The sequence below is a fragment of the Hyaena hyaena genome, unplaced genomic scaffold (assembly GCF_003009895.1).
Source record: "Hyaena hyaena isolate Hyena2069 unplaced genomic scaffold, ASM300989v1 scaffold_269, whole genome shotgun sequence".
Lineage (NCBI taxonomy): Eukaryota > Metazoa > Chordata > Mammalia > Carnivora > Hyaenidae > Hyaena > Hyaena hyaena.
This window is the reverse complement of record NW_024080896.1, coordinates 1,872,953-1,896,445: the sequence shown is the minus strand read 5'-3', so window position 1 is coordinate 1,896,445 and position 23,493 is coordinate 1,872,953. Positions and strand designations below refer to the sequence as shown.

At 44.8% G+C, this 23,493-nt stretch overlaps 1 protein-coding gene across 1 annotated transcript in view; it reads right to left on the bottom strand.

Annotated features, from left to right (window-relative positions):
- Positions 1 to 21,379: 21,379 nt before the first annotated feature.
- The window catches only part of FANCC (FA complementation group C), a 162,825-nt gene continuing 160,711 nt past the window's right edge, over positions 21,380 to 23,493 (bottom strand). The window contains exon 14 of the mRNA XM_039245701.1: positions 21,380 to 22,320. Coding sequence (XP_039101632.1) covers positions 22,066 to 22,320 — 255 coding nt within the window. The 3' untranslated portion in view covers positions 21,380 to 22,065. The remainder of the gene's footprint in view (positions 22,321 to 23,493) is intronic.

Below are 23,493 nucleotides of genomic sequence, written 5' to 3'. Positions count from 1 at the left end.
GGAGCCAGAGGGACCCCTCAGACTGCCTTTAGTCAAGGTCAGAAATGCTCACTAATCACTAATTGTGAAAAATGCATAATTCTGACCCCACCATCCTAATTATGTAGCTTTGTAGGAGAAACAGCAATATGGACTTCAGCCAGTGCTCCAGGTAGTCCCCGTTCCACGTTGTACCAAACACTGGACTAGGCCTTACGTGAGAGCTCACCAAAGGCCCCAACATTTTATAAGATTAAACATTTTGGGCGAAAACTCTCAGCAACAAGCAGGACATTTTCCCTACTTCTATTTCTCAAGAACCAAAAGGTAGCTTGTGAAAATTTTCAGTAGTTCTGACTTCCAGATGCATGTCTCTCTTGCCTTAAATATGTTCAATTTACAGATCTAGAAACAACCTCACTGTGATAAGCCTGCTTAGGCCCTTCTTGACCCAATCTCTGCTAGGATCCCGGGGTGATGTGACATAACCAGGCTTCCTGGCAGCAGTTCATACCTGAGCTGGACATGTTGTTTTTAGCAGTCCCGAAGACAGAGCGTTGCCCTCAGATACCCCTTCCAGATGGGAGAACTGAGGCTCGCATAATCAAACAGGTGCTATGAATTAGAGCCACGACATGAATCTCCGCTGAATCTGCCGCTGTGAGGAGGGCAACCAAACAAAGCAAGACAAAGCCAGTCCCGAAAACTCATCTCTCTCGTGTAAACAGTGCCTTTGTCTTAAATCCATGCTAAACCGGACATCAGAGACTTTCTTAGAAGTATATTTTCAGAGCATGGAGGACACATGAAAGTTAACGGGCAAAGCAATGAGGGTGGGGGTGGGGGGCCTTAAGGTAAAGGGTTTCAAACAGAAGCTCACTTTTCTAATTTTTCACTGGACTAAACCCAGGTTCTGTCGTATAGAAATTTGGAAACATTGAGGTGAAACACCTAAACTAGCCACATGGACACTAATTGAAAACTACTTTCCTGGATAGAAATACGTTTGTGTTTCCCTTAAAAAGACTTATATTGCTTTCACCAAATAAATATCTTGAAGATATGACAGAAAGCTGAGAATGTTATATGTTTGAACTTTGCCCTTATCGTTGCTGGCAGGCACATTTGTAGTGCTTGCACTGTGACCAGCACTATTCTAAGGACCTAGCAAAGATCAACTCACTTCTCTTCATAATAGCAGTAGGTATCACTCCTAATAGCCACTTCTGGGGGGGGAGGGGGGAACTAGAGAGGTTAAATAGCTTGTTCAACGTCATGCATTAAGTAGATGGCAAAACCCAAGATTTGAAACCAGGCCATCTAGACTTTTGTCACTTTGCTGTGTTACCTTATTAAAAGCTGTGTTTAGGGAAAGGACTAAGTTGTCAAGACTGAACTAAAAGCAGAAGGGAGAAATGAGAAAATGAATGACAGCAGAAACTGAAGAGGAGCTAAGTTCAGAAATTTCTGGTAATGAGCCTTAGAAATAATCAGATGCTGGTTGGGATGTTCATTTAAGAGAGTACCTGAATCCACTGAGAAATGACTTGGTTTTCTTTAAAGTTCAGAAAGACTGGTTGAATGAAGAGTAATGAAAATAAAAAGTAGAAAGGAAAATAATAATGTGACTTAAGTGAGGAGAAGGAATCTTTCCCCTCTAAGGACTAGGAAGTGTGGGGTTGTGGGGGAGTAGAGATATCTTCCTAGCAGGTGTCTAGGCATTTTTACCAGGATGAACACAGACAAAAATGCTGACCACTGGGGGTGAGTGGGTGGTTCAGTCAGTTAAGCCTCCGACTTCAGCTCAGGTCATGGTCTCACAGTTTGTGGGTTTAAGCCCCACCATAGGCTCCGTGCTGACAGCTCAGAGCCTGGAGCCTGCTTTGGATTCTGTGTCTCCCTCTCTTTCTTCCCTCCCTGACTCTCACTGTCTCTCTTTGTCTCTCAAAAATAACTAAAATGGTAAAATATATATATTAAAAAATGGTGACCATTGTACTGGTTTCAATGATCCCTCAAACCAAACTTCAGTTTCAAAACAGGACATACATTTTACAGCATCCCTACTGTGTGTTAAACACATTACTAAGTGTATTTCCAGTTACACATTTTTTTAATGTTTATTTATTTGAGAGTAGGGTGGGGCAAATAGGGAGACAGAGAATCCCAAGCAGACCCTGTGCTGTCAGCATGGAGCCCAGTGCAGGGCTTGAACTCACAAACCACCAGTCACACATTTTATCTGGAGTAACAGTTCTGTGAGGTACGTGTTGCCTATGGCTGCTATAACAAGTCACCATAAACTTGGTGGTTTAAAACACATTTATTCTCTTAGAACCTTCAACGTCAGAGGTCCAAAGCCATTTTTGCTAGGCTGTAATCAGGAGTTGGCAGGGCTGTGCTCCCTCTAGAAGCTCCATTTCCTTACCTTTTCTAGCTTCTGGTGGCTGCTTCCATTCCTTGCTTTTGGCCACATTAATCTAATCCTTGTTTCATGAACACATTCTCTTTAATTGTAGTAAAATCTCCTTCCACCTTTCTCGTAGAACACTTGGGATTACTTTTGGGGCTCATCGGATAATCCAAAATAATATCTCCATCTTAAGATCCTTAACACTTCCATCTACAAGATCCCTTTTGCCCTTGAAGGTGATATTCTCAGGTTCCGGGGATTAGGACATGGACATTTTGGGCAAGGGTGTTATTTTTCTAAGATGCAGGAAAAAGTTTAGGGAAGTAATTTGTCCTAAGGTCTTATGATGTTTCAGAGTGGCAATGTAAATTCTGGCATGCTCAGCCACCTGGGTGGCTTGGTCGGTTAAGCATCTGACTTCAGCGCAGGTCATGACCTTGCAGTTCCTGAGTGCGAGCCCCGTGTTGGGCTCTTTGCTGACAGCTCAGAGCCTGGAGCCTGCTTCAGATTCTGTGTCTCTCTTGTCTCCCTTTCCCTCTGTCCCTCCCCCGCTCATGCTTTCTCTATCTCTCTCTCTGAAAAATAAGATACCACTCTGAGAAGGAGGGCTTAATCCCTACCCTGACTCACTGAATCTCTCTTTCTTACATTGAAACTAGACTTGAATGTAGTCTAAAAAAAGGCCATGCTGGCATGAACTTCAGATAGCAAGAAGAAAACCTCAAGAGGTTCAGAAGTTCAGTTCAGAGAAGCAACCAGAAGTTGGTTCAGATGATTACCTGACACTGGGAGGACTTGCTTGATATGAAAATAAAGCTGTAAATCTCACAAGATTACATGATCTTGTAAGAATTTCAAACCTTCCTGCTATTAATTGGCAATCCCATAAGAATAGCCTCCCTTAAATACACTGATAATATGCTTCACAGCTTAATATTCAGCAGCCTATGTTTTGGCTAAATGAGCTTCAGAAAAAAGAAAAGGAAACTTGTGGTTTAGTACCATCTACTTTGGAGCCTCTGGTTAAATAATCTGCCTCTGCTGTGCTCTGTCTTCTTATCATCTGTAAAATGGAGGCAGCTCAAAAACCACAGTCACAGAAATGATGTACAGTTTTGTGCACACAGTTGTCCTTATTCGTTTAGAGTAACAGTAACATTTAAACTATTACTCAAACAGTACACATGCTATTTTGAATCATCTAGGACAAAACTCCATCAAAATAAAGAAAAGGAAAGGGATCCAAAATAACTATGATTTTCCCAAGGGGACACAATTACTCTATGGCAGATGTGGGATCAGAACCCTGATATCATCGATCCCACTCCATTGTTCTTTAATTGGGTTTGGAATGATACAGAGAAATAAAACTCCTGTGTTATATGTAACCGGTGCAGGACTTGGCAAGATCGGAATTTGAGCACTGCATATTAAGAAGAATCTGGAAAATTCTTTTTTTTTCAAAAAAAAATTTTAAACACTTACTCATTTTTGAGAGAGACAGAGCATAAATTGGGGAAGGCAGAGAGGGAGGGAGACACAGAATATGAAGCAGGCTCCAGGTGCTGAGCTGTCAGAACAGAGCCTGATGCAGGGCTTGAACCCACAGACCAAGAGATCATGACCTGAGCCAAAGTCAGACAGTTAACCCACTGAGCCACCCAGGTCCCCAAATCTGGAGAATTCTTAAAACTAAGTCAGATATGTACTAGATACATAGAAAACAGTGGTACCTGAAGGTGATTCTAAAGAGCAAAAGGAGTCGTTGAAGGTGTGGATGGGCTGCAGTTATAAAAAGGAGAGGTGAGTTCGTGTTTCCTGGCACTTTGGAGGGTCCACCCCAAGATGCAATATTAAAATAAACATTTGAATTAGGTCATGTTTAATTCTGCCTGCTCATGTAAGCTAACAAAATATCCCAGGTAACATCTACTTTGTCATTTAGTTTCTATCTTGAGTTTTCATTTCTAAAAGTCTTTCCAAACACAAAACAGAGGTTGGAGAAAGGTACATGGGAGGCGGCAGAGATAAAATAAGCCCATTTCACTTACCATGAAAATTAAGATCCAAACAAATTCTTCACAGCTGAAAATGTCCAAACACTTTTCATTTTATGGCAAGGCTTCTGGAAAAATCATGCTGAAGGACTTCTAATTACCCAAATGTCCCTTATGTGTTTCAATACATATCACTATATATTATGGGACTCCTGAGGGGCAGAGAAACATATCCTGGCTACACATCTCCATGCCTATAATGCAGATAAGATGGTCTCAAACCAACCTGAGGACGTTAGAGCCCACTTTTTCAATTACTAATATTAATAGAGGACAAAACTTCATATGCTTTTGCTTGTACCACCTAAGTCAATCCTTCATTAAAATGGATGGCCCAGAAAGAAGTCTGTAGTGTAGGCATCATTGGATGCTGAAAGTATTTTTGTGGGTTTTATTCATGTCATGGCCTGCTAGGAAGGATCTACTCAAAAACTCTGAGTCTAGTTTGACATTTACAACAAAATTATGTAACCTTGAGCAAAGTGAGCTTCTCATCATAAAGAAAGGATATTAATACTATCCCTACTTTGACGGCCTCTGGTAAAGTATCAAATAAAGAAACAGAGGTGTATATGAAAGCATATATTTCCATTGATGCACATGCTTGAAAATAACTCTACAGAATGCACTATAAAAATCTTGATGATACGAATCCCAAACTAGTTCACAGTTCTCCCATTAAAACTATGTACATTAACAAAAACCAGAGGCAAGACAGAAGACAAGGATGGAGCTCTGTAGTTTTTGCCTGCCCGCATTTCTCAAACAAAGAAGGACTGAAGCCATAGGAAAGTGAACCACAAGAATCTGGGAGGAAAAGAGACAGAGTCCACTGAGAAGCCAGCCTCAAGGTGCATGATTGTGAACCCGGGAAGATAAAGACGGGCCGGACCTGAGGCACGGAGGGAGCCCCCTGGGCGGAGAGCCATGGAGAGACGAGGGGAACAGAAAGAATGGCTGAAACTACTCACAGAACTGTCCCTGGAGAAGAGAAAAACTCAGCCTGGGAAGGAGAGGGATCCTATCATCCCATCTCTAACTGTAGGGCGATCAGAGAGAGATCCTATCTCTAGCTGTGGTGCTTTCTTTGGGCTGGGCACCCTCCCTCCACCCCCGTCCCAGGCGGCGCCAGGAGAAACTGCTCCCCTACTCCCCTTACTCAATCCCAGTCTAGGAAGCAGCTCGGCCTGCAGGATTACATCTCAGGCGGTATTATTAAAGCTCAGGGACTAAGATCTGGAAATGAGGCGGGGCTTTGGACATAGAACACGGCCCACCTTGGCTAAGCCCGAGGCACAGGGAGATCTGACCCAAAAGAGTGATTTGCAACACTTGGTTCGAGAAGTGACTGGGGCGCTGCCACTCTTCTACCCACAACCACAAAGGCGGGACCTCAGGGAGCAGTTTGAGGGACCCACAGTGGAGGCAAGACCTGCCTACACCAAACCACGCCCACTGGTGCTGGAGAGCTGGGTTTTTTTGTTTATTTGTTTTTTACTGGAGTCGGGGGCAAGACCAACATTGATGCATTGCCGTGATTAACTCTAGATCAATTCTTGCTATTTTCCCTTATCTCATTCTTACCTCTCCCCTCCACTGGACTGGGCACTCTGGTCATTGGTTTGCTTAAACAGTCACATTTAGTCCATTCTCTTGATCCATATTCTACACCTCCGTGGTTACCTTCCTTTCTGTCTCTCTCTGGAATAATCAGACTATATAGTTTCTTTGGGTAACATTACCTTCGTTTCTTTCGCCTCACCTCCTACCATATTCTCCTCTATCTCTCTCTGAATTTAGCCTTTTAGTCTCTCTGCCTGATCACTGTTCAATTTCGCTTTCTCCTCACCCCTGTCATTTCTCTATTTGTATATGCTCTTCCATCAGCACTGTCTCTACCCTGCTCTTTATCTGTAGCTGGGATTTCTGGTTTTATGCTTTTAGACTGTCCTTTGTCTTCTGTTGTTGTTGTTGATGTTTTCTCCCTTTCAGGTTGCTTGTTTGTTTGATTCGTCTGTGTGTTTGTGTGCTTGTGTTCCCTGTGTGTTTGTCTGTTTTCCTTTTCAGGGCTACCTCAAGAAACAAGCCAAAGTACACATGGTGGAGAGTCCCAAATATCACTACAAGTAGGGAAATAAAATAACCAAAGGCACAGCAAGAGACACCAAGGAATGCCATTAAGAGAACCCGTTCTGAACAGATAGGCCGTGGACAGTCGATGAGCCTGCTTTAATATAGCAGAACTTGCGGGTGCAGAGCACATAACAAGCTTTTAAAACTTACAAGAGACAAAAAGCTAGCCAAAATGATGAAACAGAGGAACTCTTCTCTAATGAAATTCCAGTAGAAATGACAGCTAAAGAATTGCTCAAAACAGATATAAGCAACGTAACTGACCAAGATTTTAGAACAATAGTCATCAAATTAATTGTTGGGCTTCAAAAAGGCATGGAAGACACCAGAGAAGCGATTGTTACAAAGATTATGGACCTTAAAAATAGTTGTGATGAATTAAAAAATGCGAAAAATGAGATGCATAATAAAATGGAGGCTGCCACTGCATGGATTGAAGAGGCAGAGAGGAGAAGAGGTGAATTAGAAGACACAATGATAGAAAAAGAGGAAGCTGAGGGGCGCCTGGGTGGCTCAGTCAGTTAAGCGTCCGATTTCGGCTCAGGTCATGATCTCACGGTTCGTGGATTTGAGCCCCATGTCGGGCTCTGTGCTGACAGCTAGCTCAGAGCCTGGAGCCTATTTCAGATTCTGTATCTCCCTCTCTCTCTGACCCTCTGACCCTCTCCTGTTCACGCTGTGTGTCTCTCTCTCATTTTAGACCTGAGGACACCTTCCAATTGAAAGTAAGGGGATAGAGAAATATCTGTCATGCTACTGAAAGTCAAAAGAAAGCTGGAGTAGCCATACTTATATCAGACAAACTGGACTTTAAAGTAAAGGCAGGAACAAGCGATGAAGAAGGGCATTCTATAATAATTACAGGGTCTTAAATGTCTACACACCGATTTCGGGAGCACCCAAATACATAAAACAATGAATCACAAACAGAAATTATCTTATTGATAAGAATGTGCTAATAGCAGGGGACTTGAATACTTCACTTACAGCAACTAGACAGAAAATCACTGAAGAAACGATGGACCTGAACGACACATTGGACCAGATGGATTTGACAGATATGTTTAGAATTCTACATCCAGAGGCTATGGAATACACTATCTTCTCAAGTGCTCATGGCACATTCTCCAAGATAGATCACATACTGCGTCATAAAGCAGCCTTTAATAAATATAAAAGAATTGAGATCATACCATGCACACTTTCAGATCACAATGCTATGAAACTTGAAATCACTCGCAGGAAAAAAGTCTGGAAAACGTCCAAAAACATGGAGGTTAAAGAACACCCTACTAAGGAACGAATGGACCAATCAGGCAATTAGAAAAGACATTAAAAAATACATGGAAGGACATGAAAATGAAAATACAACAATCCAAACTCTTTGGGATGCAGCCAAGGCAGTCCTAAGAGGATGGTACATTACACTCCAGGCCTATTTCAAGAAACTAGAAAAAGCGCAAATACACAATCTAACAGTGCACCCAAGGAAACTAGAAGCAGAGCAGCAAGAGCACCCCAAATCCAGCAGAAGAAGGGAAATAATAAAGATCAGGGCAGAAATAAACAATATAGAATCAAAACAAAAGAAAAGAAAACAAAACAAACAGTTGAACAGATCAATGAAATTAAGAGTTGGTTTTTTGAAAAAAGAAATAAAATTGAGAAACCTCTAGCCAGGCTTCTCAAAAAGAAAAGAGATATCACCCAAATAGACAAAACCATGAATGAAAATGGATTTATTACAACCAATCTCTCAGAAATACAAGCTTTCATCAGGGAGTACTATGAAAAATTATATGCCAATAACCTGGGCAACCTAGAAGAAATGGACAAATTCCTAAACACACACGCACTACCAAAATTCAAACGGGAAGAGATGGAAAATCTGAACAGACCCATAACTTGTGAAGAAATTGAATCCGTTATAAAAATTCTCCCAACAAATAAGCGCTCTGGGCCAGATGGCTTCCTTGGGGAATTCTACCTGACATTTAAATCAGAGCTAATACCCATTCTTCTCAAGCTATTCCCAAAAAACAGAAATCGAAGGAAAACCTCCAGACTCATTCTATGAAGCCAGTATTGCTTTGATTCCCCAACCAGACAGAGACCCAGCAAAACACGAGAACTACAGGCCAATATTCTTGATGAATATGGATGCAAAAATCCTCAACAAGATACTTGCAAATCGAATTCAACAGCATATAAAAAGAATTATCCACCATAGTCGAGCGGGATTCATTCCTGAGTTACAGGGCTGGTTCAATATTCGCAAATAAATCAACGTGATACATCACATTAACGAAAGAAAAGATAAAAACCATATGATCTGGTCAATAGATGCAGAAAAAGCATTTGACAAAATACAGCATCCTTTCTTAATAAAGACCCTCGAGAAAGTCAGGATAGAAGGAACTTACTTAAACATCATAAAAGCCATTAATGACAAGCCCACAGCTAATATCATCCTCAAAGGGGAAAAACTGAGAGCTTTCCCCCTGAGATCAGGATCATGACAGGGATGTCCACTCTCACCACTGTTGTTTAACATAGTGCTGGAAGTCCTAGTATCCGCAATCAGACAACAAAAGGAAATAAAAGGTATCAGAATTGGCAAAGATGAAGTCACACTTTCACTTTTCGCAGACGACATGATACTCTACATAGAAAACCTGACAGACTCCACCAGAAGCCGACTAGAACTCATCCAAGAATTCAGCAAAGTCGCAGGGTACAAAATCAATGTACAGAAATCGGTTGCATTTTTCTACACCAACAATGAAGCAACAGAAAGAGAAATCAAGAAAATGATCGCATTCACACTTTTACAAAAAAGCATAAAAATACCTACGAATAAACCTAACCAGAGATAGAAAAGATCTGTATGATGAAACCTATAGAAAACTTATGAAGGAAATTGAAGAAGACACAAAGAAATGGAAAAATATTCCATGCTCATGGATCGGAAGAATAAATCTTGTTAAAATGTCATTAGTATCCAAAGCAATCTACACATTCACTGTAATCCCAATCAAAACTGCACCAGCATTCTTCTCAAAGCTAGAACAAACTATCCTAAAATTTGTATGGAACCACAAAAGACTCCAAGTAGCCAAAGTCATATTGAAGAAGAAAACCAAAACAGGAGGCATCACCATCCTAGACTTTCGCCTCTACTAACAAAGCTGTCATCATCAAGACAGTATGATATTGGCACAAAAACAGACACATAGACCAAGGGAAGAGAATAGAGAACTCAAAATTGGACCCACAAATGTACGGCCAACATTTGTGGCCAACAGGACACATGTATGTCCTGTTTTGACAAAACAGGAAAGAGTATCCAATGGATAAAAGACAGTCTCTTTAACAGATGGTGCTGGGAGGATGGGACAGCAACGTGCAAAAGAATGAAACTAGACCACTTTCTTACACATACACAAAAATAAACTCAAAATGGATGAAGGACCTGAATGTGAGACAGGAAACTATCAAAACCCTAGAGGAGAAAGCAGGAAACAACCTCCTTGACCTCAACCATGGCAATTTCTTACTTGACACATCCCCAAAGGCAAGGGAATCAAGAGCAAACATGAACTATTGGGACTTCATCAAGATAAAAAGCTTCTGCATGGCAATGGAAACAATCCATAAAACTAATAGGCAACCGACGGAATGGGAAAAGATAGTTGCAAATGGCATATCGGATAAAGGGCTAGTATCCAAAATCTATAAGGAACTCACCAAGCTCCATACCCGAGAAACAATCCAGTGAAGAAATGGGCAGAAGACATGAACAGACACTTCTCCAGAAAGGACATCCAGATGGCCAACAGACACATGAAACGATGCTCAGTGTCCCTCATCATCAGGAAAATACAAACCAAAACCACACTGAGATACCACCTCACGCTGGTCAGAGTGGCTAAAATGAACAAATCACGAGACTCTAGATGCTGGTGAGGATGTGGAGCAACGGGCACCCTCCTACACTGCTGGTGGGAATGTAAACTGGAGGTTTCTGAATTCTAATGCCACCTTTGTCCTCCTAATGCCCGCCTGCGGTGAAGGTTCTGTAGCGGTGAAGCCCAGCTCAGGAGGTGTTCCTGCCTGTGCGGTCGTGCAGGAGGTGTTGAACCGTCTGTGGTTGGGCCCTGGCAGTACTGCCAAGAGCCCCATGTTCCAAAAAGTTCTTTTCCACTCTGACAGTCTTCTTGTGTTTCATTAGGTCTGGCAGAACAGGTCTCAGGGACTGGAGTGTCCTAGGACTGGAGAGAATACTCTGTAAGATGGGAAAGGCAGAAGGAAAGGAAGCCCTCTGGGTTAAGACCCCAGCGGTCCTCACCCTGATGCTTCAGGCTTTCACTACCGACTGCCTGATTTCATTCTCCCCGGACTTGAACATCAGTTATGGCTAAGGAGGAGCTCTCAAAGTAGACGTGAGTCAGGGGAATAAATGAGAGGATAATTGGGAAGTTTGATCATGGCCCACACACTGCTCCAACTGGTGGTGCTCAGGAAACCCCAGTTGGTCCTTAAACCATCTTCCCTGTAGGGCAGGCATCTGGACGCAAACCAGGTTGTCTTTTACTAGAAGACTCTGTGTTGAGGGCTAGAACATAAGTCCCTTGAATAAGCTATAAAATGGCACTGTGCTGAGGAAAGTGTGGGAAATACCAGGGAGGGTGTCCCCTTGTGTAGCTGGCACAGGACCTGGTGGCACTGAACCATGTTCTCTTCTAGCACTCCTTGACATAAGCCTGTCTTGGAGCAGGCAAACCTGAATCTTCCTCTGTGTTGCTGAATACATTTTTTTTTTGGGAGGGGGCATACATCAAACATGAAAACAAACAGAAACAACATATAGAGCAAAAAGTAAGTTTCCTCCACATATTCACCTGGTCCCTTCTCCAAAACCTTCACTGTTAGGAGCTTGATGGGCCAGGCCCTGCACAGACTGACTCTGAGGAAGCACTCATGCAAGCACACACCCACGGCCCTGGCTCTGTGCTCACATGGGAGCAGAGTGCATACAGATCTTTCTGTGTGACAGACTATTTCACGACTGGCACGCAGGACGAGCTTGACTTCTGTTTGGACGGCTCTGTGGTCTGACTGTCACACCCTTCATGAGGCAGCAGTAGGCAGTAGTGTGTGGGTTCCTTTGCTCAGAGCCTAGCCCTGCTGGACCTCATCTTCCTGTATCCTTCCTATGTTTGCTTCATCATCTGTAAGCGGTGGCTAACTCTGTTAGGAGGTTGTGACAATTTGATGAATGAATTTATGTAAAACCCCAGTAACAGGGCCTGGCATCAACAGCAAGGGTGTGTGCTCCTCTTTGTTAATTTGTTGGTTTATTTAACTGGCCCCTTACTGCTGAGCCTTCAAGCTGCTTCCAGTGAGTGCCTTTTTGAAACAGTGGTGCTGGAAGTCACCCTAGGCATTCTGGGTATTCACAGCGCCAGTGTATCTGTGAGTCAGTTCCTGGGTTTGCTCATTACGTTGGGGTCCATACAACCTGAAATGGAAATAGGTGGCTCTGAAGAACTGGATTTTTATTAATGGAGAACAGGATATGTAAATTAAAAATTTTTTATTTTGTTTTAATTTTTGGAAAATTTACATAACAAAATTTACCATCTTAACCATTTTCAAGCACATAGTGCATGGGCATTAAGTACCTTCCCAGTGTTGTGCTACCATCACCACCGTCCGTCCACAGAACTTTATCATCTTCCCAAAGTGAAACTCTGTCCCCATTAAACACTAACTTCAATCCCCAGCCACCTCACCCCCTCCTCTGGCAACCTCCATTCTGTTTTCTGTTTCTACAAATTTGTCTACTCTAGGCACCTCTTTTAAATATTGTGTGTAATCACACAGTATTTGTCTTTTTGTGGCTGGCTTTGTTCACTTAGCAAAATATCCTCAAGTTTTGTGCATGCTGTAGCAGGTGTCAGAGCCTCATTCCTAGTAACATTCCACTGTACGGACAGACCCCTGTTTGATCTGTTGATGGCCACTTGGCTTGTTTCCATCATTTTGGCTGTTGTGTAGAGATGCGGGGAACATGGTGGACAAATACTTCTCCGGGTTCCTGCTTTCAGTTCTTTCCAGGATACATCTAAAAGTGGAATTGCTGGATCATATGGTGATTCTGCTACCACACTGTTTCTGGGATGTGTACATATTTTTAAAATTTTATTAAAAATTTTTAAAGTATTTATTTTTGAGAGAGAGAGGAAGACCTTGAGTTTGAGAGGGGCAGAGAGAGAAAGAGAAAGACACAGAAAATGAAGCAGGCTCCAGGCTCTGAGCTGTCAGCACAGAGCCCAATGTGGGGTTTGAACTCACGAACCATGAGATACTGACCTGAGCCAAAGTTGGACGCTTAACCAACTGGGCCATCCAGGCGCCCAGGGATATACATTTTAAGTATTACAATATGACCACTTATCCTTCTCCCTCTGTGTGGGTCCCACCCCTTACTCATCTGACCATATCAGTCCTTTTCGCTTTTCCAACCACATTGATAGGGGACAAAAAATTGAGTTTCTCATAGCCAGGTTAAATATTTTTTAAGCCGGGTTAAATATTTTTTAGAAGTCTTGTCTGAGTCCTTAGTATTTCTCCTTCTGTTAATTGTGTGCAGTGTTTGTATCACTGGCCCACCAGTCTCTGGGTGGAAGGCCTTCTACTGATGTAGAAGAGCTTTAACAGAAGATTAGTTGTCATGTGTTGCAAATATTTTTCCCCAGAGTGTTATTTTTATTTAGATTTTTGGCTTTATTTTTAAAATTTAAACTTTATTATTTATTGGGGAAAGGGCAGAGAAAGAGGGAGAGAATCCCATGCTAGGGGTAGAGCCTGACACAGGGCTCTATCTCACAAACCATGAGACCATGATCTGAGCCAAAACCAAGATCAAGAGCTGGACACTCAACCAACTGAGCCATGTGGGCGCCCTGGATTTTTGGTTAGTTTAAAGTTTTTGTATGGTCAATTTTATTCGTCTTCTGTGTTTTTTGGGGCTTATTTTTTATAATTTTTTTTATTTTTATTTTTGAGAGAGAGAGACAGAGCGAGCAGGGGAGGAGCAGAGAGAGAGAGAGGGAGAGAGAGAATCACAAGCAGGGTCTGCACCGACAGCACAAAGCCTGACGCAGAGCTCAAACCCATGTACTGTGAGATTATGCCCTGAGCTGAAACCAAGACTGACTGAGCCACCCAGGTGCCCTGGTTTCTGGGTTTTCTTTTTTCTTTTTTTTTTAATGTTTATTTTATTTATTTTGAGAGAGAGAGAATGTGAGCAGGGGAGGAGCAAAGTGAGAGAGAGAGAGAGAATCCTAAGAGAATCAGAGCACAGAGCCCAACTCGGCTCAGTCTCATAAACTGTCAGATGATGACCTGAGATGAAATCAAGAATCAGATACTTAACTCACTGAACTACTCAGGTGCCCATGGGTTTTCTATCTTACAGAGAAAGTGCTCCCATTTGACTCAAGGGCCTAAAATGGAGAATTTGTGGAAGTTTCCAGGTGATGCGGGTGGGATCTCAGGCTCTCCCCACATCGTGCAGGGAAAGGCCCCTTCCTCCTCCCTGGTCTCCCTTCTTGGAAGCAGTGGTCCGGGAACTTGGACTTGCAGACTCCAGGCAGGGACCTGGGGGTGGGGGAGGAGGAAGCAAGGAATTCTAAATGAAATAGAAAAACATTCTTTCTACATCAGGGAGGTTCTGCTTTTACAAACTGCTTTTTATTTATCTTAGTAATAGGCTCTTTTCCCAGAATAGCAGCAGCCTTCCTACCAAACAGAACTGTCAGAGCCTTCTGTGGAGAGAATCCCAGCCCAGACTTCAAGATACTGACATTTGGTAAAGAGAGAGGGCTGGACGTTTTATTTTGTAATGTTTCTTTTCATCAACGAAGTGGAGGTACAACTGGATTTCCTAACACCATCTTTTCCCTGTTGATCGAAATGCTTTTATCATATACTAAATCCCTTTACAGATTAATTCAACAAATATTTACTGGGCACCTTTGATACGCCTACAACTATTCCAGACCATAGTGGAAATGGTCAAAGAAGTGAAGACAAAATATGTAAGTAGATTACCTGGTGTCTAGGAGTGGTGTGTTGGGGACAAAAGCCAAGGTAGTACAGGGTGAGGAGTGAAGGAGAGTGGAGTGCCATTGTCAGTGTCAGGGAGGCCTCACGGAGACAGTGACCTGTGAGCAGGCAATGGAACTGGCCTGGATGACTAGGGGGTTCTGTGGGAGGCCCACGTGGTGGAGCTGGTGGTGGTAGGTGGATGAAGGGTTTGCAGAGAAAATTAGAAGATGAAGTCAGAGAGTAAAACTGGGTCCAGATTGTGTAGGGCCTTAAAGCCATTTTAAAAATGTTTTACTCAGGGTGAAGTGTGGAGATTTGGAGTGCCTGGAACAGCAGCATGCCATGTTGCACTGGAGAGAGATCGCTGAGGCTGCTTGCAGCAAGGTGGGCAGGAGAAGTGAGACCAGGGGATGATGATGTCTGAGAGTGGAGGGCAAGAAAAGTCAGAATAGTCTAATGGCTTGGATATGAGGGTGAGAGAGAGAAGAATCAAGAATAACTACAGAATTGGGTCTCAGTCACTGGAAGGATGGAGTTACCATCAACTGACGTGGGAGGATGGTGGGTTTGGGGAGATGGCATGGAACTGGTGGCATCAGCTTTGCACATGTTTATATGAAATGGTCATCCGACCTCCAGGTGATGCCCAGTGGGTAGTGGGGCGTCCGGGCCTGTGGTCCAGGAGAGGGTGCAGCCCCTCTACAGAGGTACCATGTGAAAGCCCAGTGCAGGGAGGGCATGCAGGGCAGAGGCCCAAAGATGGAGCCTGGGAGCGGCCCTAGGAAAAGATCAGAGGACAAGCAAGGGCCAGCTCTCCAGCTGGGGGAAAGCCCTGGAATGTTCTGCCAGCCAAGGGAAACTGGCAGGGAGAAGGCAGGGATGACGGGATTAGAGGCTACCCAGGCATGTGAGGGACCTGAGGCCTGCTGGCTGGGTCCACGTGAAGGGGCCTGCCACCCAGATGGGGGCCTTTGTGCGCAGCTCCCTTAGTCCCACCACAGTGTGGTCACACTGCAGCCTTACAGCATATGCCAGTGCATGTTCTACTTTGTTACACCGCATTACACTTCACTTTCAGATGTTTCCTGGCTGCTCATGATTGTTTATTTCTCCCTATGAATTTTGGAATCAGATTATCTAGTTCTTTTATTAGGATCCTATTAAATCTAATTTATATGTCTGAAACTGTTCATGTTTCTCTCCAGGATGTCTTCCAGAAACAATGAATCCCCAGCTCAAGCAATGGTTCTCTGCTAGAGGGTAAGGGGGGGGTCCCCCCAGACATTCTGGAGAGAGTCTTGTCACTGCTGGGCAAGCACGTAGTGGGGAGGCCAGGGATGCTGCTAAATACCCTCTAGCACACAGGACACCCCCACGCACATGCAGCTGCTCCACACTGTTAATTACGCTACGCTAGAGAAACTTGGCCTCAGGTGTCTGCACACTGGCTCTCTACCAAGGGCTCTCTACCTTTTCTTGATTACTAGTTGGGCTGTTTCATGGTACTCAACCTTCTCGAATGCTGAAGAGCAGATGATATAAATTGTGGAGAGTTTTTATTCTCTCCAGCTGCCCAGGCTCTGACCCCTTCCGGTATGTAGGAGACCATTAGTATCCAAGGTGTCCAGTAAAGTCATGGAAGCAAAACAAGCCAGACACTTGCTTTTCCAGGTGCCCTTCCAGCTAACGTACAGCTAGGGGAGGTGCACTCCCCGTCAGATGCACCGGTGCCCCAGAGTGGGGACAGGGCCTGTCTCCCTGTGGGGGTGGTGGGCCTCACACGAACAAGCCACAAAGGTTCTATGTGGTGACAGCAGGAGGCTCCTCACAGGTCATTGTGAAGTGAGTCTGGGCACTGCTGTTAGCTGGCTGGCACTAAGCCCTGTCTGCCCTACAGTTCTGTGCGCTTTAGATACTTTTGATCAGTTTCCTTTTACTTTCAACATTGTGTCCAATCCTGTTGCTTGCCACCAAGAATCCTTATCAATATCCATGGATTCCTCATAGTGAGGGAAACACCAGAGGCCAGTGAGATGTTGAACACTTTTACAGAAAAGTTAAACATGAAACTTTCCATATCAGTGAGTCTGAGTGTCCTACCCAAAACCCCAAGTACCGGAAGTTATCATCATGATTATGTCAGGACTAGGGAAAGGAAAGGCTTTGTAGACTTTGTTCCCGGTCTGTATATAAGGGATAGGATTTGACTCATGGTATAAATTTGTGGAATTGGATTTTAGAAGAAGGCCTTAACACAATGAGGAAGAATGAAATCTGGCCATGGGTAGCAACATGGATGGAACTTGAGGGTGTTATGCTGAGTGAAATAAGGCAGGCAGAGAAGGACAAATACCATATGTTTGCATGTATAGGAGGATTAGGAGGAACTTAACGGAGGAACAAGGGGGAGGAGAAGGGGAAAAATAGTTGGGGAGAGGGAGGGAGGCAAACCATGAGAGACTCTTGAATGCTGAGAACAAACTGAGGGCAGATGGGGGTGCGGGGTGATGGGCACGGAGGAGGGCACTTGTGGAGAGGAGCACTGGCTGTTATATGGAAACCAACCTGACAATAAACTATTTAAACAAAAAAAGAAGGCCTCAATACACATTTTATTTTGCCTTGCTTTTGGTTCCCTAGGAGTAAAGTGGCTTGGTGAGGAGTAATAAGTGACAAGTGTTGGAAAGTCTGTGGAATCCATGTGAAAACCAGTGTCCGGTAGGGAAAAGCCCATCACCAACACCGCTGATGGGGGCGGGGCGGGGAGAACAGGAGGGAAGGGAGGAAAAGAAGGGAGAGAAGCACAAAAAATTCTTGTCTCTGCTTCATTGGAAGCAAAATCAATTTGCATTCCTTCTTGAACAAGGACCATCGTTCCTCACATTTGCCTCCTGCCCCTCTGGGTAACAGGACAGGCTCTGTTCTGATGTTCCTCATGTTTCTGGCCACCATAGTGGGTCCCCCTTTCAAGCCCCTGCTTGTGACTTCTCCGCTGTGACAGAAGGTGTGGCTTTCTCCTGCCCCCTAGACTCACTTCCATTTTTGTCCCAGCACTCTTGTCCCCCCAGTGAGCAACAGGGCCGAGAAGGGCTAACAACGCACAATGACACAAACATTCCAGGACCACTCGGCAAGGGGCTTCTTCAGAGACACGTCTTGACCACCTGCCACTGCTTGCTCATGTGCCTCTGGCTGATGGAGAAGCGCAGGGTGCCCACGTCAGGAGGCAGAGCGGCCATCCAGGGAGCCCATGCTAGCTGTCTGGCTGCAGCAGAACCAGGTGGGTTGGGTCCAACAGATGCCACTGAATGGAGCCAGGGGGGTTCCATCCCATGACTCCCAGGGGAGCCTGTGGAGGCTGCAGCACGAAGATCATGAGTCTGTGAAACAATGGCACACACCGAGGGTGTGGGCTGTGCTCTGTTGGACAAGCTCCGTCTTAGGAATCAGGGAAGAACAATGTAAAAACCAGTTCCATTTACACTATGTAGTAGTATGGGCATCCGGCTTACAAAAGAAAAAGATGTGTACGATGCACGTCATTTGGCTTCAGCACCCCCACCTTCCTCCCTGGCCACGGGATCCCTGTGTGTAGGTATCTGATGGCAAGATTCCCAGTCCCAAAGGATACGCCAAATTGGTATTTTCTAGGGCTAGATAGATCTATACAGGTTTTGTGTGGCCTGAAGATTTCATAATTGAGGAGTGGAGGGAAGCTTTTTTCTGAGAAAGACTGTACTCTTTAGTGAATACAAACTCAAGTGTGATGGGACTTTTTATTTATAATGGACAAATTACAGATTTAAAAGAGCTTACAGATGCCACACGCCAGGAAGTGCCAGTGGGTGACAGCCTTCACGCTAACAGGTGGCCAGTCCTGCCTCTCCTCCCCAGGTTTTGGCAGCTCTGTCCTCGCTGATCACCTCTCGTCGGCCCAGAGATTTTACACATTCCCACAGTCTCTCCAGCACCCTTTATCCAAAACTTCATTACTAACACTTTAGAAAGCTCTACTCACCTTCCCAACTTGCTGTGGGGAACACAGAAGTTTAGAGCTGTTGTCAGATCTCTGAAAACCTCTATCAAGTTCACCCCAGACCCAAGCTAGAGGTTTTGGAAGGACTCCTCACACTTCCCTCATTGTTGCTCCTGTGCACCTGTGGGCCTATGGTGGCACAGGCCACCCTTCTGCTGTGCCACGGACCCTGGGCCAGCACCAGCTCAACTGGCCGGGCTGGTGCCGGCATTCTTGGAAGCTGGCCCTTCACTGTGCTCTGAAGTGGTGCTGAACCAACTTGGCTTCCCTCAGCTGGATCGCAGAAATGCACATTGCCCAGGGGAAGAGGGGACAGTAGGAGCACACAGAGACATCTTTGTCAGTTTCAGTTAACCTCTCTTTACAAGTTTTACAAAACAGATGACCATGGATGCATACGGCTGGGGCCTCTCCCAGGGCCTGGGGAGGGGCCAGGAGGTGCAAGGCCCTGAAGCTCAAGCTTCATTAGTGTCCCGATAAATCTGCCCATGGTCTTAGCAACAGGGTGGCAGCAAGCCCCATTCTGCAGTGGCCAGGTCTGCCAATGACATGAGGGTCTGGTATGGGCTTGCGGGGAGAGACACGAGAACCTTTTTGGAGGCTGTCCAAGGAAGGCCTGGGCTTGGCAGCTTTCTTGAACTTGGAGAGAAAAGCTAGAATTCCAGTGAAGCTGACCTCCAGCCATGACATTGTTGAGTGGCTGAATTAGCCACCTCTGTGAGTTTTCTTGTCTCAGACATCATCAGGTATATTGCCTGTTTCAGCCACTCTTCACTGGATATTCTGCTGGCGGAAGCCAAAGGCATGTGCCTGGCACAGATCCTGTGCTAGAAAGAAACCCAGTCAACTCCACATACAGCCTCTGGGCCTCAGCCCTGCTGCTTAATGCACTCTGTAGGCCTCCGTGCTCCTGGCTCTCCAACAGGGAGGACAAGGCTCAGTGGCCTGCAGGGCCTTCACTTCACTCACACCACCTGCCTTGATTGTGCATTCTCACCAGAGCCTATTTCTAGCTAGAACTTCTTTCAAGAAACTGAAAAATACCCATGTGTCCAGACTTTCCCCCCAAATCCAAGGCAACTGAGTGAGGAGGTGGAGTTTACAAAATACTTTTCAGCCTGCCCCTGATTTTCTCTGCCCTGACCAGGTTTCCTTATTGGTGGCTGGGTGTGGACTTGCTCAGGAGTATCGGGAGCACAACCTTCTGTCTTCTTGGGTTGTCAAGGGGAGGATGTCACTTCCCACCTTTCTGCTGCACACCCCCTTCTATGTGCCCCTTGGGAGGTTCCTTCCTCAGAGAAATGAATGGAATGATGGGGTAACCGCATCTAAAGCAAAGACCAGGGCCTGACCGCCTGTAGGCTTTGCAGCTGCTCCTCTAGTTTGGGGAACAGTCCTGTTTTCCTTGGTTTCCCGTGTGTAGCATTCCCCCTCTTGCTAGTGGGAAAGGGCAAGGGGAGAAACGAAATCAGTACACAAATCAGTGTCTGCTATCCCCTTCAGGAAAACCTTCACAGACGATGGAGGGTCACTTCAGACCCAAGAACTGCTTGGCTGCCAGGAGTTCACTGGGATGAAGACTAACGTCCTGCCAGATCAGATAGCCTGGTCAGGTGCTGACTCACACATCCAAGGCTTGAGAGAACTTAAAGGCTTTGTAAAGGAACTGGAGATTCTACAAAAAGGCTGAGGTAAGGTCACGACAGGAAGGAAACTTCCAGAAATGCAGCTTCAATAGTCTGAGGTGGATAACGGTTTTGTTAATACTGTTTGCTGCAGAATACAGCGTGACTGGATTTCCAGTGGGAGCATACCCACAAGGAAGTTTGACTTTAGGGACTCCCTTTAGGGACTATTCACAGCCACCAAGCAGACTCCTTTCTTCATGCTCACAGAAGTTGGTCACAGCTTCCATGGCAAACAACATAGGAGAGATGTCCTCGACTCCAAGTGAAGCCTACAACTCCTTTATCAGAACTACTACACATTTTGAGGAGAACTTTTTATATGAAAGTAGAAATACTGGTAGCCATGACTAAAGTATCTTATCAGTACACTGTTCAAACTGCAACATTTCTCAAAAGTCAAAAGGTCTTGAATTTTTCAGATCTTTAGGTAGATCCATATACCAAAACCACAACCTCTAATACAACAAAATGTTACTCATACCTCAAATAGGAGCTCAAACTGCAGGAGACTCAGTGATTACTAACACAAAAATCAAAGTAGCCATAAAAGTTCTGACTGAATCGGTCCATAGAAGGCACACAAAAGAGCACATGATCAGTGCATATGAAGAATAAACTTGAGGGGTACCTGGGTGGCTGTCAGTTAAGCATCTGACTCTTGATCTCGGCTCAGGTCATGATCTCATGGTTTCGAGTTCAAGCCCCATGTAGGACTGCAGTGACAGTGCATACTTGGGATTCTCTCTCTCTCCTCCCTCTGCCCTTCCTCTGCTCACTTGCTCTCAGAATAAACTTAAAGAAAAAAAGAAAAAAGGAAACTGAGGTCCTGGAATGATTTAATTCCATGTAAGAAAAAAAAAAAAAAAGAAACTTGAAAGGGGAAAAAATTTTCAACTGATGTGAAATAAATATGGGGGTTACCTATTCTTTATTAGAAATTTCTAATTCCCACCTTAGTTAACTAGACAACTGAAATATAATCTCTTCTTCCAGAACACAGCCTATATTCTCCCCTGTCAGCCCTGAGGCAATGTGAGCTCTCTTAGTGGGAGTGTTTAGCAAATAGAAAGCAAAAGGAGTTAGCATTTGAACTGGCTTTATTTCCTTGCTAAGCAGTGCTGTTCTCCATAGCAGGGTTGGCTTGAGTGCCCACCAGTGAGCAATGGCCCCGGTCACTACCACTTGTTACTGGGCCTGATGGCCTCTGCTTGACCTCAGAGGTGCCCGAGAGACTCCTCAGTGAAGAATTTCTTAGGGAAGCAACAGAGTGTGGTTTTATCTCAAAGCCCCGTGGATTAAAAGAAACACCAATAACAGTAGCCTGACTTCTGAAAAAAGAGGTATGTGGAAAAGGATTAAATTACTTCTAAATTGATCAGTGGTTCATGACCAATTTCTTGGTCCAAAGACTCTGAACCACTCAAGTAATAGTTGTGTATCTTCATGTGATATGAGGAAAAAAGGAAATGAAAGTGTTCTCCTATTCACGGTTTTTCTCCAGTGATTCTCTGACAGTTGGACTGAGCAGGTAGGGAATGCTCAAGGCACAATCTACTCATGAACTAATAAACCGGACTGAGCTTGGACTAAAGAACTTGTCTTCTCACTTCATAAAATATGTACTTGCAGCTCTTGCCAAGAGGTCTATGGCTCATCCTCAACACTCATTCCACGAAGAACTGGTCTCATCGTTTCATCACGAGGCCTCGGGGAGCCTGCTGCATGCATGGCAGCTCCACGTGCAGCAGGCTGGTGCTGGATGTGTGCATGCAGCTCAGCCAGGAGCTCCTGGGCCAGTTTTCTCGGCCTAGGGGCTTCCAGGCAGAGGCGATCCCATCTGTACAAGGTCTGGTCAAGAAAGCCAGCAATCTCGTGGCCTATCTCATCCGTTGGGGCCATCTGCAATGAGTACAGGGGAGAAAGAAAACTAAAACACTAACTAGACAAATTCATCTCTTTGTCCAGTGGACCAACCGGCCCGTCCTTCCCTGAAAAGCAGCTGCATTCCAGTTAGCTTTGAATGACTCTTGTTTTGTTTTCAAGGTGATTAGCAAAGCCAGTCTGTTCTCAGAGGTTGGCCATCCTGGGAGCAGAGTCATTTCCTAATGATCACCCTTTTCTGACAGAATGGCCCCAGACTCACAAAGGCTACAAATAAGCCCCACATTTCCTGGAATGCCAGTCACAAGCTGTGCAAGTATTTGCTGTGGGGAAGCAGAGGCAAGCCATGCCGCAGCCTGTCTGCAAAAGGCTCACACGAATACGAGAACTGGAAAGTGCTGAAAGGAAAATGCCACCTGTTTTCACACAAACAACTTTATAAATGGCATTCTTGGGCTAGCAACCCGGGCCCACTTGCTTTTTAATAGACATCTAAGGTTTTAACACCTGATTCTCAAGGGAAGCAGGAAACACAGGAATTGTTAGTTCTGCTAAATACAGCCTCATGACATTCTTCGTTGATGGTGCCCGCAAGTATTTTCCTAAGAACTTCAGCTCAGCAAAAAGGGAAGGGTGAGAACCTCACAACTGAATTGTATTGAGTTTGCTGTGATTTTTTTTAGACACAAGCACATTAAGAAGCCCTGATTTTGAGAGTATTCTACATACACATTTTGTGTGTGGCAGTTTATATAGACCACTCAGTCAAATATTTGATTAGTCAAGCAGCAGCCAAAAGTCAGCTTCCTCTCCATTGCCACAGTGGGCCTTCTGGTAGGGTAGCCAACCACCCTCGGACTATCACACGGCTCTGGAGACTCTTCATTCTAGGGCCACCACCTCAGACCAGCAGTTGAAGCAGACAGGCAGCACAGGATACCATGGGGCATACCATGACAGCATTAGCTCTCTTCAACCCCAGCTGGGATGGGCCCTGCTGGGTGCGGGGGGCAGGCCACCAGCCTAGGTGGAGTTTACTGTGGCTCTTGGTGTATTACCATTGCATGGTTTTGACTCAGAATCCCAGATGCTGTGGGTAACCTCTGTCAGACACAGTCTGTCTTTGTGGATGAAACTGCATGAGCCTCCTCGAGACACTTAAAAGAGTTAATGTACACCCTAGACCCTAAG